At 65.0% G+C, this 20018-nt stretch overlaps 1 protein-coding gene across 16 annotated transcripts in view; it reads left to right on the forward strand.

Annotated features, from left to right (window-relative positions):
• Positions 1-537: 537 nt before the first annotated feature.
• The window catches only part of KCNQ2 (potassium voltage-gated channel subfamily Q member 2), a 52067-nt gene continuing 32586 nt past the window's right edge, over positions 538-20018 (forward strand). For all 16 annotated transcript variants that reach the window (XM_044262666.1, XM_044262674.1, XM_044262667.1 and 13 more), the window contains exons 1-5: positions 538-942; positions 15793-15883; positions 16703-16829; positions 17182-17357; positions 18051-18176. In XM_044262666.1, the coding sequence (XP_044118601.1) occupies positions 647-942; positions 15793-15883; positions 16703-16829; positions 17182-17357; positions 18051-18176 (816 nt within the window). In that variant the 5' untranslated portion in view covers positions 538-646. The remainder of the gene's footprint in view (positions 943-15792; positions 15884-16702; positions 16830-17181; positions 17358-18050; positions 18177-20018) is intronic.

Genomic DNA, 20018 nt, shown 5'->3' on the forward strand with positions numbered 1-20018 from the left:
GGAAGTCTCCCCAGATGCCTCCCTCTACACTCAGGGACCTGGGTCTAAGGGGTCCTCATAACTGGCCCACTTAGAGGCCAAGCACATAAGGTCCCAGTGGGCTGGGCCTTAGCAGAGGTTCTACTAAGGGCCGGTGCCCATTCCTACGTCCTGCTCCTAGGTGTCCAGTCCAGAGGTCCAGCTGGTAGGAATCCAGCTGGGGCCAGGCGCTGGCAGAGCTTTGGGATCCAAGGAAGAGCGGGGGGCCGCTCAGGCGCTGCGCCTGTCTTAGCAGGGAATGGCCAGGGGGCCGGATTCCCTGGTCAGGACACGCGGGGCTGCGGGAAGGGGCGCCCGGCGGGCCCTGGTGGCAAGAGGCCCGGAACAGCCCGTCCTCTTCGTCTGCAATCTCCCGTGTTCCCTAACCCTCCCCTTCCCGCGGCCGGCGCGGCGTCGCAGGGGTTAATGGGGGCGGGGCGAGGCGGCGGGCGGAGCCAGGTGGCCGCAGCGTCCCCGCGCGCGGCCCCGGCCGGCAGGAGCGCGGACCCGCCGCCGCTGCCGCCTCGGCCATGCGGCTCCCGGGCCGGGGGCCTGGGCTCGGGCCCGCGCCGCCCCTCGCGCGTCTCCCCCGCTGAGCCCGCGCCCGGCCGGGGCGCCGCCCGGCACCATGGTGCAGAAGTCGCGCAACGGCGGCGTGTACCCCGGCCCGAGCGGGGAGAAGAAGCTCAAGGTGGGCTTCGTGGGCTTGGACCCCGGCGCGCCCGACTCCACCCGGGACGGCGCGCTGCTCATCGCCGGCTCCGAGGCTCCCAAGCGCGGCAGCATCCTGAGCAAGCCGCGCGCGGGAGGCGCGGGCGCCGGGAAGCCCCCGAAGCGCAACGCCTTCTACCGCAAGCTGCAGAATTTCCTGTACAACGTGCTGGAGCGGCCGCGCGGCTGGGCGTTCATCTACCACGCCTACGTGTGAGTGCGGCGGCCGGCGGGGGCGCGGGGCGCGGGGCGCGCGGCGGGCTGGGGGGGGTGCTGTGCGTCCGAGCGCCCGCGTCGCTCACGCCCGCGCGGGGTCTGAGTCCGGGGAACCGCGTTCCTTGGCCAGAGCGAAGGGCGGAGATGCTAGTGCGGATCGGAAGGAGTTCTGGGGCCCGGGCGTCCCGGCCGGGGTGGGGGCGCCGTCCCCCCACCAGCAGCGGCCTGCTTGGGTTGCATCAGCCCCTCCCCCGCAGCATGGGGGATGTGCGGCGCCCCAGCCTCTCCTCCTCCGCCCGAGGCCCCTCCCCACGGCCGCTGCGCCGAACAAAGGGCCAGCCGGGAGGGAGGGTGGCGCTTACAGTCCTGCCACCGTCTCTGGACTCCTCGAGGCCCCCTCTGGTCTGGGCACCTCCCCCACCTCCGCCCCAGAAAGGGGGCAAGGGGTGGGGGCAGGGCCTGGCTTACCAGGCCTCAACCCCCAAGCCGCTCACTCTGCACCAAGGGTGAGCTTCTGGGTTGCAGGAATGGGGGTAGGGGCTGTCTTAATATTACACCCCCCCCCAGCCCCGGGCTCGGGGTTGTTGACTGTCTTGACCGCGGTGCCTGCATTCATCTTTGGCCCAAAGTGCATCCCTCACTCTCCCCTCCACCCAGCTCAGCCCTGACCCCTCTGTGCTGCTGCGAGCTGGAGGAGCAGGGAGATGCCCATTCTGGGCTCCGGATGGACGCCCCAGAGGGGGGTTCTGTCCTGAGGCCGCCAGGCCTGGCCCTATGCAGGGATCTCCTGGCTCCCTGGGCAGGGGCAGTGGCCTCAGGCCCACGCCATGTGCACATGAGCATTCGTGCGTGGCATGTTTGGGCAGGAGTTGCTGTGTGTGGCCTGTGCCATGGGCGTGCAGTCTCTGAGCGGATGGGCACTAACCTCCCATCCCAGCTAGACTGGGGCCGGAACTCGGCCATTTTGTATGAAAGAGGCATTTTGGGATGGGAGTGAGGAACGGATTCTGGGAAACCATCTCCAACCATGTGCCGCCCTGGGACGACAGGGTGTGTGCCCACGGACCTGTGCATGTGTGCTCTGGACTGACCCTCCATGGGTCCATAGTCTAGGGGAGAAGACCCCCGGGGGGGGGGATGCTTGGCTGCTGGTGGGATGGTATCCTGCGGGGAGACCCCAGCCCTGGCAGGTGCAGGCGCTGAGTCACCATGGGAGGCAGGGGCTTCCCTGGCGCCGTGAGCCATGAGCATCCTCCCCACCCCCTCCCCAGTAGGGCGACTTGTGCCCTTCCCATGTAGGCATGCTCAGGCGTGCTGTTCGTCTTCGGAAGAGCCCTGCGTCTCCTCACCAGTGGCCAGGTTGCCCCCCACCCTCACCTCCGGTATGAGGTCAGAGCCCAGCCCACAGCCCAGCAGCCAGGCACCCCTCTCCGACCTGTGGTATGGCTGCGGGAAGGTTTGCTTGCCTTGGCCCTGCAAGTCCCTGGCCGACGGACAACCTAGGGTTCCCTGTGTGTGGTCTTGTCTTCAGCCCCAAGTGGCTTCTCCTGCCTGTGCCCCGATGTGGCCATTCCCTCTGTGCCCCCTCGGAGCTGCAGCCTCCAGACTGGGACGCCACGGGAGAGAAGTCCGGGTCAGGCTGCTGCTCCCCTGTGTGCGTGTGTCCGTCTGTGTGTCCGTGTGTCCGTCTGTGTGTCCGTGAGCCAGGACAGGCAGGCCTGTAGCATGTGGGGGCCCTCCCGCCTGCTCGGCCCCTCCCTGGCTTCCCCACCGAGGTCACAGGATGCCTTGAGCTTCCTTTGCCCCCAGCTCACTGGCAGGGGGACCTTTTCTGGGGAGTCGGGGGGGGGCAGGAGGGGGCCAGACATGGTGGAAGCGGCCGGGTCAGGCACTGAAGTCAAGTCCGGAATCTGCAGGCCCCAGTCTTCGCTCAGGACAGTGGGTGCCTGCTTCTTGCCCCCAGGGGTTGTGGAGATGGGCTGCGTGGGGCAGCTGCTGTCCCAGGGCTGGCCGTGGACTGTCCCTGAACGGCTGCCACTGTTGTTCATCGCCCATCCCCCGGGGCCCCAGGCGTGGAATTCTCCACTGTCCCCAGGCCCAGCCCTACCCCAAATCAGGACGCCTTCACCGCCCCATTGTTGGTCTCCTGCCTGAGGCTGCGGCCACCCTGGGATCCCCTTGCCTAGCGTGGACTGGCCCGTGTGTGTGCAGCATTTGGCTTGTTGGATTCATTAATCAGATGAAGTTCAAGGCCCCCTTCCCTGCCTGGTGCTGAGCTGAGCCTGAGGAAGCCCGTGGAGGGCAGGGACCCGCCCTTACCATCTGTCCTGGCTGAAAGGGGGTCCCCAGGGCTGGGACAACTCTGAGCCTTCCTGGGCCACCGTTCTACAGCTTTTGCCACCAAAGCCTGGCTTCTGGGAGCTGGAGGTGGGCCAACCCCTCCGGGCGCCCAAGGCTGCCCTGTGCTTCCGCGTTCCCCGTCGACTTCCCCGCCGACCCTCTGTGGGAAGCGCTTTCTCTGAGGACCTGCCTCTGGGAGTGGAACCACGGAGCCATGGAGCCACGGAGCCACGTCGGCCATCACTCCTTCCCGGTGTGAGCTTTTGGAGAAAGCAGCCTTCCCTGAGGAAGGAGGGATCCCACGCCGGGAAGTGTGGACCTGCCTGGGTGGGAAACAGCTCGGACCTGCCCCTCCCAGCTCTGAGTTCCCTGAAGGGTCCCTTCCTCTGCCTCTGGGTGGGAAGACCCTGCCCCACCAGGGCATGGGACGGTTCACCCCGGTTCGCGTGGGCAGCCCAAGCCGCACATGGACCCTGGGGGTGGTCACTGGGGACTCGCACACGTCGATGGGGCCCTTCCCTGAGGAGCTTGGCCGTGTCGGGTGGGGAAGGGTCAGGCTCAGCAGACCCTGCTCCCTCCTGCCGCCCCTCACGCTTCAGGCCAGAGTCTCAGGCTTGAGGATCTGTGCACCCTGAGAGAGGGGGCATCTGTGTAGGGGATTTTCTGGGTCAAAGCTCTGGAGTTTTCATGAGTTTCTCAGAGGGACCGTGAGCCACAGGAAAGGCCTAGGCCTCCCTGTTGGGGTTGTGGTGCAGGCAGGTCCACGGGGGACCCCCTGGATCGGGTGTGGCTCCAGGCCTGAGGGGAGCTGGGGCAGTTCCTGCTTCGAGGGTGTCCTCCATGGGGCTTCTCTGTGGCTAGCGGTGGGAGTGGAAGCGGGCCCACTGCTCAGCTCTCTGGGAGCCTTGCTGGTGGGGAAACTGAGGCCAGGCAGGGTTGAGTGAGCTCCGGCACTGTCCCGCTCCAGCTGAAAGGGGTCTCTGCCTCGGAGAGGAGAGTGCAGCCCGCGTGACCTTTCTGACATCGGGAAGCCACTTTGAGTTGCTGGTGTGAAACTGTGTTTAAAACAGGCCGAGGCGGGCTGAGCGTGTGGAGGCCGGGCTGAGCGCGGAGGCCGGGCTCACAGGGCGGCTCACCCTTTGTGATTTCTTCCACCAAGCCCTCCCAGTCCTTACATGGCCCCGGCCTCAGGGTTTTCTGTGCTGGGGCTGCTGGGCCCAGTGTGATCTCCTGCTACGTGTCAGCCAGCTGCGGTCCAGGGTCCCAGGCTCTGCTGCCATCCCCTGCATGGCCTTGGCTGGCCCAAGTGGGGTCACACTCTTGGCCCGCGCAGGCTGCCTGCTGCTCCCTCTCGCTTGTCTGTCGCCAGGGGGCCACCTGGGGTCGGGGGAGGGGAGGTGTAGCCTCTGCCCTCAACCTTGGCCCCGAGTGTTGGCCACTCTGTTCCTTGGTCTGACCGCATTTGAGGGTCGAGTGCGGCCCGGGGAGGTGGCTGGGGTCCCTCTTCTGCTGACGGAGCATTCTGTTCCCAGAAGGAGACGGAGGTCTGCGTGGTTCTGTTGTCATCTGCCTTCAAGTCGCAGAGCTCCGTCCTTGGGACGGAGATTCTGGAGAATCTTACAGAAATTTCCCTAAAGGTGGGAACTCCAGGAGGCTCGTGTTTTCCGGAGGGGCCATCCTCACTGGCCTGGAGACCTCATGCTCCTTGCAGGATTCCCCGCCCTCACCAAGTAGTTTCAGTGGAGATCGGACTGTGACAGCACAGTCCCGTCTAAGCATGGTGTCCTCTGGGTCAGCTGCTAGGCTGTGGAGTCCCCCATGCTCCTGTGTGCACAGCCCGATGCGGTGGCCAGGAAGCTTGGTGCTTGCCAGTTTCCCGGGCCGGAGCAGAAAGACTCTCGGATCTATCAGACATCCGTACAAGCCAAAAATTCCAACTCTGGAGACTCGGGGGGAGGGGACTGGTGACGTGGGTACTGCTGTGCGTCGGGGACCCTCAGGCCCCAGGAGCCCGTGGCGGGAGGTCCAGCTCCGGTTCTGACAAGACATAAGCCCCACGCGTCTTCGAAGAAGCAGATTCCGTCCAGACGTGGTGGAGGTTTTCACGAGGGCGTTTCACGGGTCGTTCAGTTTATCTGACCCGCAGGTCTTGGCCGTGCCTCTGTGCGTGGCCGTCACTCAGCGGGCGTCTTCGGTCCCTGCTGGTGAGAGCCACAGGGCGAGCCTCAAGAATGGGCTCCCTAACTGCCCCGTGGAAGGAATGGGGCCCGGGGGACTGAGCTCCTTGGGGCATTTTATGGAAGACACCAGCAGGGTCTTGGGTGTGGGGAGGGTAGGCCCCTCAGGGGAGAACTTCTGTGCAGGACTAGGGGTCACACAGCATGGTTTTGTGGCCTCTGAGTGTCCGCGGGGCCTTGGATAGGGCGGGCAGGTGGGGCCGGGGCCGAGGCCTGGGGTTCAGGCCCTGTCCTGTTCAAAGGCTCAGGATGCTGCTGCTGTTGGAAAGCCGAAGCTTTGAGGGACGTTGGTGCCCGACCTCTGGCTATTGGAGGTTGTTGGCTGCCCTGCACGTGTCCCCGTTAAATATTCTTGGGCACAAAGTTAGGATCATTCCTGGACGGACGTGGCTGGGTACACGTGTTAGGCCACCTGGCCTCAATTTCCACCGCCTGTCAGGCGCGTGACTTCCGTGGCACGGCGCTACCCAGTGGAGATTGTTCAGAGGGTGTGTTGGGTGAGGGACCATGAGTGGTGGAGACCCCCGGCTCTGGGCCAGCCTGACTGGGCTCCTGTCTCCACCGCCGGCCCCAGACCCTGGACCCCAAGTTTCCTTGTCTGTGACGTGGGCTGATAACTGTGTTCACTTTCTGCGAGTCCTCGACCAGAGCTCGGTGTGTGTGACGCTCCCAGAGCTCCTGGCTGATACTCTCGTCTCTGTAGCCGTGGCTCAGCCGAGTGAAGATCCGCGTCTGGCACGGAGGCTGGACAACCAGGCGGACGGAGGTTGGCCTGTCCTGACCGGCTCCCGTGGCCTCCCGCCCCTCAGCCCAGCCGTGGAAGCCCGCAGTCCCATCGGCCGGTGGCGGGGCCTGGATCACGAGGTTTGTGGCTGCTGACAATGAGGCCACACTTGAAGACGCAAGGTCCCTCTGGCACTTTGGATGCTGGTTTGTGTCTGTCCTGGGGGATTGGTCAGTCTCCTGAAGGAATTTGCGGCTCTGCAGCCGCCTGGGTCTCCGGACACACCTTCCCTCTCGCAGCGGAACGGCACACGTTCCCCACACCCTGAGCCTTCAAACATGGAGGCAAGAACGTGCCCAGCTTGTGGGCTGGTTGTACTAATGGGGTTCCCAAGGCCGCTGGCCTCTGCCTGGGTGTCCTGACCAGCAGCCCCTGCTGTCCTCAGCCAAGTCGTGTGGGGACCACCGTCAACGCAGGCCCCTCGGCGGAGCCCAGCCCTGGCTGCACTGTCCGTGGAGTGTGGGCGCCGCTGCCGGGCTCCGCCGCTCTCCTTGCAAGCCTGGAGCTCCGCGGCGCTTGCCCACCGCTCCGGCTGCCTCCTAGAACGGCGCCTCCTTGGTGGCCGTGCCCCAGCCATCGTGGGAGGAGGAAGTGCGTCGTTTGCCATGGCTGTGTGGCACCTGTCCGCCCACCCAGAGAGGCTGGAGCAGCCCAGTGGAATCCGGGGTGTGCGAAGAGTCATGCAGACTTGAGGTCATCCCTGGAGATCGGCATCTTCTGGGCTGGGGGGAGGGTTTGGAACCAAGCCCTTGCTCTGGGAATGACGCAGTTTTGCACCTTGGACCCTGGGCCCCACACTCTGGAGGGGTGATGCATCCCGCTGACCATTCCTCGGTGCTCTTCCCCCGCTGCGGGTGGCATCGCCGTGGCCCCGACGCGAACATGCTGTCCTCGATGGTTCCTGTGAAGGAGTGAGCACGTAGGAGAGGGCCAGGGGCAGACCCGGCCTTCCCTAAAGCCTGCCTCTTCCTCATGCCAACTTAAAACGCTGTGGCCAGGGGCGCCTGGGTAGCTCTGTCGGCTCTTGGTCTCAACTCGGGTCTTGATTAGGGTTCGGCCGTGAGTTCAGGCTGCACGTTGGACTCCATGCTGGGTGTGAAGAAAGAAGTCACGACCGGATTCGGGAGGGGGAGGCGGCTCAGGGCTGGTCAGCAAGCGGACTTGTCTGGAGTTGGGAGGAGGGGGCTAGGGCTTCTGTTGTTTGAAGCTGGTCTAGAGGATGCTTTTAATTCATCCGGGCCGGGGCTGATGCGCCTGGGACGGCAGGGCCCCTGGATGGGGAGCACTCTGTCTGAGCTGGGACCTGCCTTCCAGAGTTTCTGTCAGACCCAAGGCCTCCCAGGGGCAACTGGACGGTCAGTGTTTCCAGAAGAATAAGGTGTTTCCTTTTTTTTTTTTTTTTTTTAAGATTTCATTTATTTATTTGACAGAGAGAGCAAAAAAGGAACACCAGCGGGGGGAGGGGGAGAGGGAGAAGCAGGCTTCCCGGGACCCTGGGATCATGACCTGCGCTGAAGGCAGACGCTTAACGACGGAGCCCCCCAGGCGCCCCAATGAGGTGCTTCCAGCATGAGTAGCTCTGAGTGTGTTTGCGTGGCTGTGTGCCGGCTGGGTCCTTGTTGGGGCCCGTGGGGACGAGGCTGGGAGCACATGGTGGGACCAAGGGCCCGGATCGTCACCGGCCGGCGCCGTCTGCGGGTCGGAGTGCCGGCCGAGGAAGCGCTTGTCAGCCCTGCTGTGCACCTGGCCTCACCTGTCCTGGTGGAGGGGAAGGTGGCACGTGCGGTGGGGACACAGGGCCCCATGTGGAGTTGAAGCCAATGTTTTCTCCTTCCTCCTGGGCCCTGGTTAGGTGGGTCATGGGGGCGGTCATGTCTTGGGAAGGAGGTCTTCTAACCTTCCTTGAGTCTCGGACAGTGAGCGTGGGTGGGGACAGGGTTGTTCTCAGGCTCTTCCCACACCTGCTGTCCGTCGGCCCCCTGATGCTGAGGTCAGGATCCCTGGGGAGCGGTCCTGGGCACGAGGCCACTCGGGGACAAGTGGGGCAGCCAGGATTCAGGCCGAGCTGGTACTGGGCTATGGGGACCGTGGCTTCTCTAGCAGCCCCCACATGTGGTCCGGGGACTCCTGCTCTTGGGGGGAACCTGCCCTTGGAGGGCTCTGTCTCCTCCCCACATGCCACTGCTTAGCCTCTGGGCTTGGCCGAGGGGAGGAAGTGCTGGTGGGGGGTGGACAGGGCCCTGCCTTTTCTGGCCACTCTGTGCAGAGGCCATGAGGGTTGGGGCCATGGCAGCTGCTTTGGGGGAAGTGGGGGTGGGGGAGGGTATGTTCCAGGCCAGCCCAGAGTCTGACCGCGCCTGCATGATGTGCTCCAGGGAGGGCTGTGTCATTAGGCTCTGCCCATCACCCAGCTTGAATAAAATCAGGTTTCTAATCCTTTGGATTCCTTGGAATAATTCTGTCACTGTACAGAAAGTCCTAATGGGAACCGTTGGGCACAGTGTCCCCAGATATCCGTCAGTCACCCGTGATGGTGGCAGGCTGACAGCTCGCGGTGAAGCTGGCCATGAGGCGTCCTCCTCGATGGCTCCCTGGCGTGTGCAGAGCGCCGCTGTCCCCCACAACCAGCTCCCCCCCCCCCCGGGCCCGTCTGGTTTTCTTTTTCCTTCCATGGAATTCGAGAGCTTAGAACGCCCGAGTTTGCTTTTCCATTCAGGCTTGGAAAAAATATTTGAAGGGTCCACAGGAGGAAAAGACCGGTTTCTCCTGGGACCCCAGGCTGGGGGAGGTGGTGAAGGGCTTTGGGAAGCACAGAGAGAGAAGCCGGGTCAGCAGAAGCAGGTGCGGGAGTGGAAGGAGCAGCCTCTGGGCTACGGGCCTGGGGGTTTCGAAGTGTGTTCACCACAGAAGCAGAGCTTCAGTGAGCCTCCTACGGGGGTGGGGGTGGTGGGCAGGGCCTGACCTGGCCGTTTCTCCTGCGCAGAAGGGCAGAGCAGGGAAGTGGGAGCCTTTGGGAGTGGGAGGCCCCAGGCAGGGGAAGTGGGGGAGGGCGCTGGCCATGGTTCTGAACGTGAGCCCGGGCTGGGCTCCTCAGGGGAAGGCGCTGGGCGGGCCCTCCCTGGACCGCTGGCTTCCGTCTCCAGCGGCTGGTGGTCTGAGGTGCTTTCCCCCGTTAGTGTTCTCACTGGCACATCCAAGACCGTCCTCTCTGACATGCGTGGTTTAATTAGCTGAAAGGCACTTCCCAAGGCAGGGCCCGGAATCAGGGTCTTGCTTGCGGGCGGCCCAGGCTGAGCTTCTGAAAGCAGCCCTTGGGTGTGGTGTGTGATCTTCTCTGCCGACAAAAATGAGACGCACCCATTGTGGGACGTCGGGAAGATGCTGACAAACGCAGGAAGGACTGTTTGTCTCCCTGATTTATTTTCAAGCATCTGTGCCCATCTAGGCGTTTTTTAAACAAGATAGGGTGCAGACTTCTATCCTCCTTTCCTGTGTTAACGATGTACTGTGGCATTTTCCTGTGTTTGGCGAAGTGTGGGGCTTTGTCTCTGAGAAGAGTTAGCGGGGTAGGGGGTGTGACAAGGGCCCTGTCCCTGACTCCTCTCACCTTGTGCCCTCGGTGGCTTGAGGCCCAGGAGGAGACAGCGGCTGTGGGCTCTGACCCGGAGAGTGGACCCCAAGCACATGCCCTGTGGTCACCCGGGTGGAGGGAGACCAGGACTGGCCAAGGAGGAGTTGTGATAAAAATAGGTCCTGCCTGTGGGTGAGCCCTCTGTCCCTGGAGGCGTGGGAGTGGCGTCCAAGAAAACGCTCCCTAGGCATGTTTTTAGGGGACCATATGGCAGAGCTATGAGCCTGGGAGCATGGCGTGTGGGCCAGCCCAGCAGCCAGGGGGACGGTCTCCAGGGAGGGTCTGGGGGAGACTGACGGGGCTGCAGCCTAGCTGTCCCATCAAGCTCTGGGGGGGGCAGCCGGGTAGGGGACCCTGAGCCCCTGAGTGTTTCTGGGCTCGTTTCCTGGGATGTGGTCCCCCAACCCCGCTGTTGAGCACCTTTCCCCCAAAAGCTGATGTCTCCTCCGCAGATGAGGTCTTGCTAACTGGGTCCGGTTCCCAGAGCTCACAGCACAGCCGTGTGGCCTCCAGGGACCCCCCGCCGCCCCGATCCCGTACTGGGCTTCCCTGGGATTGTGCGGACGGACTGTTCTTCCCAGTCCTCTGCTGTTCCTTGTGGGCCTCCTGTTCCATGAGGTGCGTTGGCCCCGTCGTGCTTCACATGCGGCTGGGCTCCTCAGAGAGTGCCGCGCCCCTCCCGGTCTCAGGACCCCCACGCTCTGCCTTTGGAAGCCCGCTGAGTCACTCTGGGACACAGGCCTGCTGTCGACGGGCCCCGGCTTGAGCCCTGGCTCCTGTCCTTTCCAGTGGTGTTCGGACACTGCACAGTTTGCACTGCGAACTTTGTCTGGGTGGGGCTGTGAGCCGCTTTCCAGCCGGTCCGACCTCAGGAAGGCTGTGTTGGCCATCATGGGCCAGGAAGCCTGCCCCACCCCCGTGTGTGGGTTCTGGCTGTGTAGTCAGGGGCCAGCTGAGCTGAGCAGGGGAGGTGGTCTTGGAGGGTACTAGCATAGCAGGGTTGGGCAGCCTGTCAGAAACCACAGATGAGGAGGAGGCGGCCCCATGATGGATGTGCAAGCAGAAAAGAGATTCAGGCCATAAGAACGGTGCATGCAAAGTCCCTGGGGTCAGGAAGCTGGCTTGGGAAGGCTGAGAAATCCGCAGGAGGAGAGTGAGGTGTGCTTCCTATGGTCTCGGTGCGGGTTGGGTGTCCCTGTGAACATGGGGCTTCTGATAGATGAATGGCTAGGGAGAGATGCAGGGATCTGACCGGCTTAGCTCTCAGTTCTGAGAGAGTCCATGGCCAAGGCCTTGTAGGGACTGGCCATCCCGGGGGGTTCACTGGCCAGTGGGGGGCATCAAGGGGTCTCCTGAGAGACCTTCCTGCCCTGGGTGTTATGAGAGGAAGGGGCATGGGTGTGACAGGCCTGGCTGTGGGATGGCCTTGGGGGCCGGGCGTGGGAGGGGCTGGAATGGGGTGGGGCAGGCCAGGACTGCTCACGGGGGCCGCAAGTGCTGAGGCAGAGGCTGGACCTTCCACGGGGCTGGGGCTTTCTGGGTTGTGGCTCGTCAGGCACGGGCCTTGTATCGATCACTTGTTGAGTGCCAGGCACCATCCTGAGAGCTCACCTGTCACCTTCCCATGGGCTTCGGCTCAGGTGGGGGGCTGGGCTGACTGGCCTGGGGGCTCTGGGGGGAGGCCGCACCCACGGGGGAGCCTCCGCTCCAGAAGAGGGTCTCGGGAACCCAGTGATTGTTCACGTCTGGTTCATGCCTGGAGCGGCCGTCAGCAGTCTGGGCTCTCCGTCACTCCTGGAGATTGGAAGTGGCAGTGGGTCCGGGAGGCAGAGCAGTTTATTAGGGGTGAAATTAGATTCCAGGTCCTAATGGACAAGGCAGGCAAGAGTCTCCCGGGGGCCGGGTGGCAAGTCTGGACAGGAGGTCCCGCTGTGGCCTTGTGCGGGCTGGTGCTCTCTCTGCCTGGGCCCTGCCGGGCTTCTGGGCCACCAGCCCCCAGGGAGGCACAGACGTACTGTGGCGAGGGGGAGAGTGTGCTCAGATCCTGAGTGGCCACCGTGAGCGGCTCCAGAGCCTCCGTTTTCCCTCCTGTAGCATGGGCGAGAGCACGTCCTGCCTTCAGTCATGGCCGGCACACGGTCGCCTCGCTGTGCATGTTAGCCTGAGCGGGGAGGCTCGACGTCAGAGACCCTTCCCCACCTTCTGAGAGCAGCCAGCTAGGGCTGGGGGGCGGTGCTGCGCTCAAGCCTTCTCCCGTGCTTGCCGGGTACCGTCAACGTCTGTTTTGTTACGGACGGAAACCAGACTGGAAGCCTCGGCCGTCTCCTGCCTCAGTCTTCGGGGGCAGCAACGGCGTCCAGGGTGGGGGCCTGGCCCAGGAGGCTTCGCCTGGCCTCTGTGCGGGCCCCCTCCTTGTTGACCCCAGGAACGAGATCGCAGGGGCTCTGTCCTGTTTTTCCAGAAAGTATGCATTCCGTGCTCTCAGATGGAGTGAGGTGTGGGCGGGGGAGACGAAGCAGAGGAGTGTCTCCCCGGGGGTGGGGGCTGCCCCCCTCGTGCGGGGGAGGCAGAACTCACACGTGTGCACGCCTGCTCCGTGCCCCCCACGACCGGCAGGCGTGGCTACAGGCTGACCGCCGCGGGGGGCTCGTTGGTGAACCTGAGCCCCTCCACCGCTCGCTGTCCCCTGAGCCCCTCCGTCAGCACCTGCCTGCTCCGGGCCGCCTCGCACCAGCGCCCCGTACGTCAGAATCCCAGAATCCCAGAATCCCAGAGAGGCCCCTGCCGGCCTCTCTGCTCCCCACTCGGGCTGTGGCTCAAGTCCCTTCCGACGCGGGCGGAGGTCTCGTCTGCCGCAGGGTGAGCACCGCCCGCTCGCTGCGGGCCTGGGCCGGGCTGGCCGGCACCCAGGCGGCGGACGAGGGGCTGTCCTCGGCTGCTCCCTCTCCAGGTGGCCCCTTTCCTCGCGTGAACGGGTGAGCTCTGTCTGAGGTCCTCCTCACCCCCCCCCCCGCCTCGTGCCTCCCATCCTGCCCCCCCACCCCCAGTCTGGGGCTGGAGACCGGCTGCTGAGATACTTGTCTCCTTGGCAACCGGGGGATTTCGCCGTGAGATGCCATCTCAGGCTGTGGCTGCGGGAGGAGAACCACCCGGTCCTGGCACCGGGGACGCCTCCCGCCTCCCGCCTCCCTCCTGTCTTCCACGGCCGCCTGGACAGTTCCCAGGCTGGAGGGCTGAGAAGGGCTGCACAGAGCGGCTACGGGGGGGCTCCAGCCCCGGGGCCGCAGAGCTGTACCCCGTCCTCACCAGGAGGAAGCGGACCAGCCATCCTGCGCCTGCAGAGCAAAGATGTCTGTAAACTTCTCCTCTTGAGCCGTGTGGGTCCTCCGGGGCCTGGAGGAGTGGGCACTCTGAGCCCACGGTGTGCTCTGGGGGGACCCACGGGGGTGCTGGTGGTGGTCCCTGGGCTCCTCTCCCCACATGTCTCTCGAGGACCGGGAGTGGGCAGAAGAGTCCCTTCTTGCCTCAGCCACCAGGAGCAGAGACTGAGGGAAAGGCCACGGGAGGGAAGGCGAGAACAGGCCCCCTTCAGATCCCGGAGAGTCGGCGGGCAGCTCCAGATCTGTCCAGGGCTGCAAGGGGACCCCACCTGCCCTGCAGGGGGATGGCACCTGTGTCCACGCTAGCCCCTCCCCCGGGATCCCGGGGCTGGACCCACTCGGGTGTCTGCATCGCCGAGGACACCGTGCTCGGGCCCTTGAGCAGCTTCCTGAGCTCAGTTCCCCCATGCGAGGGTGGGTGCGAGTGGATGGCGGCCGGGGGCTGGCGGGGTCCCTGGTCCCCAAGGTGCCTGCAGACAGGAAGGTGCCTGGAAATAAATGTATCCTCTCTTGTTCAGCTTATGTGCACTGGGGGTGGAGGAGGTGATCGCCGTTGGGGGCCTCCTCTCCGGAACGGGGGACCCCGTCCTTGGCCTGGAGATGTGGCTCAGCCAGCGGGTGGTCGCTCTCCCTGGGGCTCTGCTTGTCTTTGCTGCGGCCTTACGCGCTGCCCGCCTCCCCCGCCCCCTCACGGGTGGGCCGGGCCACCTCTTCCCAAGCGCGCACCCCGGCGCCTGCGGGGGCCGTCCGTTCTAGAACCTCCAGTGCAGGGCGGCCGCTGTCAGAGTTGGCTCCGCTCCCCTGGCTGAGAGGGACCTTCCCAGAGTTCACGCTTCCCTGAGGGTGACTCTGCAGCTCCCCATCACGGCCTGCTGGGAAGGCAGCCTGTCCACGGAGCATGGCCAGGCCGTTCCGGAATGTTCCAGGGTGCCGGTCAGAGCCGCCCACAGGAAGCTGGGCACACAAGCCCTGGTCGCCTTGGGCCCGGGGCTTTCTCTCCTTCACTTCAGGGGAACGTTTTCTGACAGCTCGGGTCTGTGCGTGGAGGCCGCCCGCCCGCACACGGGTGTCGGCGGCGTCAGGTGCCCCCTGCCCCGTTTTCCCATCTGGTCAGACGCGCCCCCTGCCGGGTCCCGGAACCCGCCGTCTTCCCCATCTCTGGGCCACCCCACGCGCTCTTCCCTTCTCCCCTCTCGGCCCCGCCCAACCTCTTCACCTTCGTGGACACCTCCTCAGGGAGGCCTGCCAGATTGCACGTCTCCCTGGGCTCCCTGCACCTCTGCACCGAGCCAAGCTGAGTCGGGTGCCCTTCCTGCCGTGGGTGATACGTTCGGCCCCTGCCATCAGCCAGGCCTCCGGGGTCCTGACCCAGAACCTGGGAACCTCCATGTCCCCTGTCCCGGGCAGGTCCTCCCTGCACGGGTGCGACCCCCCCACTGACTGACTTGGGAGAAGACCCCAGCAGGCAGAGGGTTACAAATACATACCTACAGCACATGAGCTATCGGGACGTTTTCTCCAGGGCTCAGTTAATTGAATAAATTGTCTAATGAAAGGAAATTAATTGTGGTTTTGAAATGTGACTGTTTTTTCGCTCGCGTCGTATCTGGCTGGCGGGTGCTGGCCTTGCCTTCTTTATCTGCGGGGCGTGCGCCGGGACCCCCTCCCCAGCCACGCTCCCAGGGAGGGTCTTTGGGGTGCATGGGGCAGGGCTGCCCGAGGTGCCCCAGGATGGGGCTGAGGCTCAGAGCTGCTGTGGCAGCCCAGTTAGTGCGCCAGCAGGACACGGGCGGACCCAGCGGGGGCGGGCCTGGGTTAGCGTCCAAGCCACTGGGCTCGGGTCGGACTGCGTGAGGCCTCCTCCTGGGAGCCTGGTGGTCTTGATTCCTGGGGCATCCAGGGTGGCAGTGACACCGGGAGATGCGTGGTGTGTGGACCCCTGTCTAGCTCCCCACACCGTGTGCTTTGTGCCCCGGCCCCTGGCCTCAGGCTCTCTGCTCTCTCAGACCCCAGGCTCCCACTGTCCCCTTCAGCTGGACACCCTGGCTGCTGTGTTGGACGGGGCCTTGGCGTCTGCGTTAGCTGCACGGTGTTTCCCGGCACCACTTACTGGGAACAGCGGGCCCTCTCTGCCCCCGCCATGCACAGCCAGGACCCAGCTCTGGCAGCCAAGGCCCTGGGCAGGTGTTCGTGAAGGACCGTGCTAACTGGAAGACGGGCGTGTTCTGTTTGTGAGCCTAGAAAGGGACAAGCGCATGCAAGGCAGAGGACCCAGACTGACTGAGGGATGTCCACGGGGCAGCCAGTGTCCCTCTCAGCATTCTGGGGACCTTCCCACAGCCCAGGGCTGTTGACGCGGGAGTGTGGCAGGCGTGGTGGTGCGCAGTCCCTGGGGCGCGTTGCGGGCGTGGGTGCGGGGCTCTGCCCCCCGTGCCCCGTCTGTGCCACCGCTGACCGCCCTCGCCTCGGCCCCAGGTTCCTGCTGGTCTTCTCCTGCCTCGTGCTATCGGTCTTCTCCACCATCAAGGAGTATGAGAAGAGCTCGGAGGGAGCGCTCTACATCTTGGTGAGCCCCTGGCGGGACGTCCAGCTGCGGAGGGGTGGTCGGCGCTCTGTCCCCAGCCCCTTGTCTCTGATCCCTCCAGACCTGCTCCGTCTGAGCCCGGCCCCCTCACGGAGACCCGTCCCCCACCCCGCAGTGTTCCCTGATCTCTGGTCTCCAGCTTGGTGGACGAAGGCCCGTCCAGCCTCCCCTCTGCATTAGTGAGCGACCTTGCAGCGCCCACCGCCCCCGGGGTCATAGTGCCCCTACCTGCTTCCCCTCTAACAGACCGTCCACCCTGCTGCCCCCACAGTCTCTGAGAGCCCACCCCACCCCGTTCCCAAGTGCTCAATAGAGCCTGAGGGCCCAGGTGCCCCCTCCCTGGGATGGTGGGGAGTTCCCCATGATGGGGGCGCGGGGCGGGGGCACAGGGCGGGGGCCCAGGGGGCTGAGGAGCTGACAGCCGCTGATAGGCAGGGGCGCGCACCATGGCAACCGTCGTGTGGTGTCTTTGTTGCTGCTGGTGACGGAAGGAGGCTGATCAAGGTCCAGAGAGAACCTCAGAGGAGCCTGCCCTCCCCTCCCACCTTTCTCTCTGGCCTGGGGGCCACTGGCCTCAGGGAGGCCACGCCCCCTTGCAGTAACCTGGGACCCTTCCTCAGCTTTGCTTTCCATGCTCCTCCCCACTCGCCACCCCCACTAACACCGACTCACACGCCGGACGGGACCCCCCCCCACTAGTACCAGCTCACGCCGGACGGGAACCTCCCACACGAACACTGGCCGGCTGGGTCCCCACCCTGACCCCGGCCTGGGCGTGGCTCAGCCTGTCCTCTCCTGCAGGAAATCGTGACCATCGTGGTGTTCGGTGTAGAGTACTTTGTGCGGATCTGGGCGGCGGGCTGCTGCTGCCGGTACCGCGGCTGGAGGGGGCGGCTCAAGTTCGCCCGGAAGCCCTTCTGTGTGATAGGTGAGGCGGGAGAGGGTGCAGGGGGCTGCCAGCCCCGAGACAGACGGGGGTGTGTGCTGGCCCCGCAGGCAGGCCGAGACTGCTGACAGGCCGCGTCCAGAAGTTTCTCCCACCTGCCCCTTGGTGCCCGCGCCGTGGTGAACGCGGTGGAGTGGCGGGAGGAAGGCGGAGCCGTGGGGACAGCTGCTGCCCAGGGCAGGGCCAGGCGGGGTGAACCGTCGTGTGGCCCCCTTGCTGGCCCTTTGCATGTGGCTCCTGTCCATCTGTCCGTCATCCTGGGGGCCCCCTCGCCTGCAGCCGGAACTGGCAGTGCGGGGGCCAGCCCTGCCTCGAGCCCCGCCGTCTCCCGCAGACATCATGGTGCTCATCGCCTCCATCGCTGTGCTGGCCGCCGGCTCCCAGGGCAACGTGTTCGCCACGTCGGCGCTCCGCAGCCTGCGTTTCCTGCAGATCCTGCGCATGATCCGCATGGACCGGCGCGGCGGCACCTGGAAGCTGCTGGGCTCCGTGGTCTACGCCCACAGCAAGGTGAGCCCCGCCCCCACACCCTGCCGCAGATGCCCCGGGGGTCCGGGCATGCAGGGCCCAGCCCATCCCCTTCCCGGGCATCCTCCCATGGGCTGTGCTGTCCCGGGAGGCTCTGTCCGCGGCAGCTGGTCCGTGGCGCGCTGTGTGGTCAGTGGGGGCATGGGGCCATACTGCCCAGGCATGGGACCCCGGAGGCAGGGGGTCAAGGTGGCTGTGTCAGGGGCCTGCAGCCCCACCCCCCAGGAGGAGCCCGGCAGCCCCTCCTGTCTGAGCCCGGAGCTGGGGGATTGGTGAGCAGGCCAGGGCCGGGGTCGGTCCCTGGACATGCTGAGGTGCTGAGGACCCCCCGGCTGGTCCAGGAGCCTCCTCCATGCCCAGGGAGGTCATCCCAAGGCTGCAGCCTGAATGAATGCCTCAGACTGCTGGGGGAGCGCCCCAAGCCTGGTGGACGGGACGTGCACGCGCCCAGGTCCAGGGACCACCCAGCCCTGGGACTGTGAAACTGGACGCCCTGCTCCCCAGCCCCGTGCCCAGGGCCAGGGCCACACGACCCAGCAAATGCTGGGGGCTGTGCGGGTCACCGAACCCATAGCACGCCTGCCCAGGGTGGGGGACCCTCGGTGCTGCTAGGGTTGGGCCAGGCCGGACGCTGCGTGCTGGGGTGGGCAGCCGTGACGGGGACCCTTCTTCCAGGAGCTGGTGACGGCTTGGTACATCGGTTTTCTGTGCCTCATCCTGGCCTCCTTCCTGGTTTACTTGGCGGAGAAGGGGGAGAACGATCACTTTGACACTTACGCCGATGCCCTGTGGTGGGGCCTGGTGAGTCCTGGCTGCTGGGTTCCTCATCGTTCCCTGGGGGTGCTCCCCCGCCTGCCGGCTGCAGCCCTCCCCGGGAGGTGCCCCCTGCCCCCTGCCCCCACCGCAGGAGACAGGAGGACTCTCGGCAGGAGGTGCTTCCTGGCGCCACCTGCTGGCTGGTCAAAAGCAGGTGCCGGGACTGGGCGGCAGGGTGTGTGGGCGGCTGGCAAGCCGGTGGCCGGAGGCCACTGCCGTCCCCCGCAGACATCATGGTGCTCATCGCCTCCAGGTGAGGGGGCCCCCAGGATGACGGACATGCTGGCTGCCGGGGAGCCTGTGCCCAGCTCTGGCCAGTCATGGACCTTCCTTTTTCCTCGGTCCCCGGTGTATGAGAACTCTCAGCGGGAGGACAGGAGGGGGCAGTAGGGACACGGGACTTTGAAAATGGGATACCGGGGCCCGTGGCTCTCCTGGGCTCCACCTTCCAGGCTGCCCCATCCAGGGGAGATCTGGAGCCATTGGCGCGGCTGCCCGACTCCCAGGTCCCTGGAGGGCCCTCTCCTGTCATCTGCTTCTTCCAGGGCCACCCTGGGTGGGGACGGCCCCGTGTCTGTGCCTTGTGGGGACAAGGCCGTGTCCTGGGGGCTTCATCCCCATTAGCTGGATGGAACTCGGCCTGGCCCCCACCCCGGACCCTGTCCACAGAAGTCCCTGGCAGGGCACAGGAGGGCCCCTCCTCCGCGGGGCTCTTCCCGAGGGAGCGGAGTGCTTGGCCTGGGGGCGCGTGGAGGGTCGCATGGGTCCGGTGTCTCCCAGGACTCCAGACCCCCTTCCACAGATGCTGGTTGTGTGGCCTCTAGCAGATAATTCAGATCTAATGGGGAGAAGGAATGTGCAGCTTTTCCTCACATTTCAGTGAGAATGCAATTCATCTGTAATTATTTTATTGATCGCCGGGAGCCCTGGAGTCTGTGTCCTCTGATCCAGCCGTGTGGGAAGCACGGGCCCTGGGCCAGTGGCTGGCGACGCAGCGCATCCTGCCCCCAGGCCCCGTTCTTGGGCCTGTCTTCCCATCTCTGAGAACCGAAACTCCTACTGAAGGGTTTTACGGAAGCCGTGTTTGCACATGTGCCCGCACGACCCACGAATAGTGTGCAGGTGTTGCCGTGAGTGTGCCCGCCCTCCCGGCCTGGGGGCAGAGGCAGCAACTCCTGCGGCCTTTCTCGGGGGTTTACCTCCAGATCCCAAGTCACGTGCTTACACTGCCCTTTCCCGATGGAAGCTTCATACCTTAGTGACGCACTTGGAGGACCTTAGCGACCTCATCATTCCAGGGAGGCGTCCTCTCTGAGCTGCCGTCCTTCTGCTCCGCAGGCCTGCAGGGCTGGGGGGCCTGCACCTGCGTCCCTCCCAAGCCCACCCCGACGCTCCCCTCGAGTCTCCCCTCACTCTGGAGGAGCAGGCCTGCGTCTCGGGGACCTCATGTCTATGGGTGTCCCACTGCCACACGCCCGGCTGCTGGGGGCCACTGAGGGCAGGGCCTTTCCCTCTGGGCACTTTGGGGACCATCTCCCATGTGCTTCTGGACTGGGGGCCGCAGTGGGGGGTCCTCCTGTTCACCTGCTTTTGCCACCTGGACTCCTGAGCCGGTCTGCCCACCTGTGTCTGGGCCTGACGATACCTGCACGGACCTCAGGACCTTGGGATGTGTCTGTCTGGTTCTTGTGTCCCCTCGTGTGTTTGTCCCGCTCCTAGGAGACGTGCCCAGCTTTTTGTCTCAGCCAGCTTCATGTTAACTTCATTTTCAAAATTACTTTGTTTTATGGATGAGATTTCTTGTCTCTGTGAGAGGATCTTGATGTC

The sequence above is a fragment of the Neovison vison genome, chromosome 8 (genome assembly GCF_020171115.1).
Source record: "Neovison vison isolate M4711 chromosome 8, ASM_NN_V1, whole genome shotgun sequence".
NCBI classification, from domain to species: Eukaryota; Metazoa; Chordata; class Mammalia; order Carnivora; family Mustelidae; genus Neogale; species Neogale vison.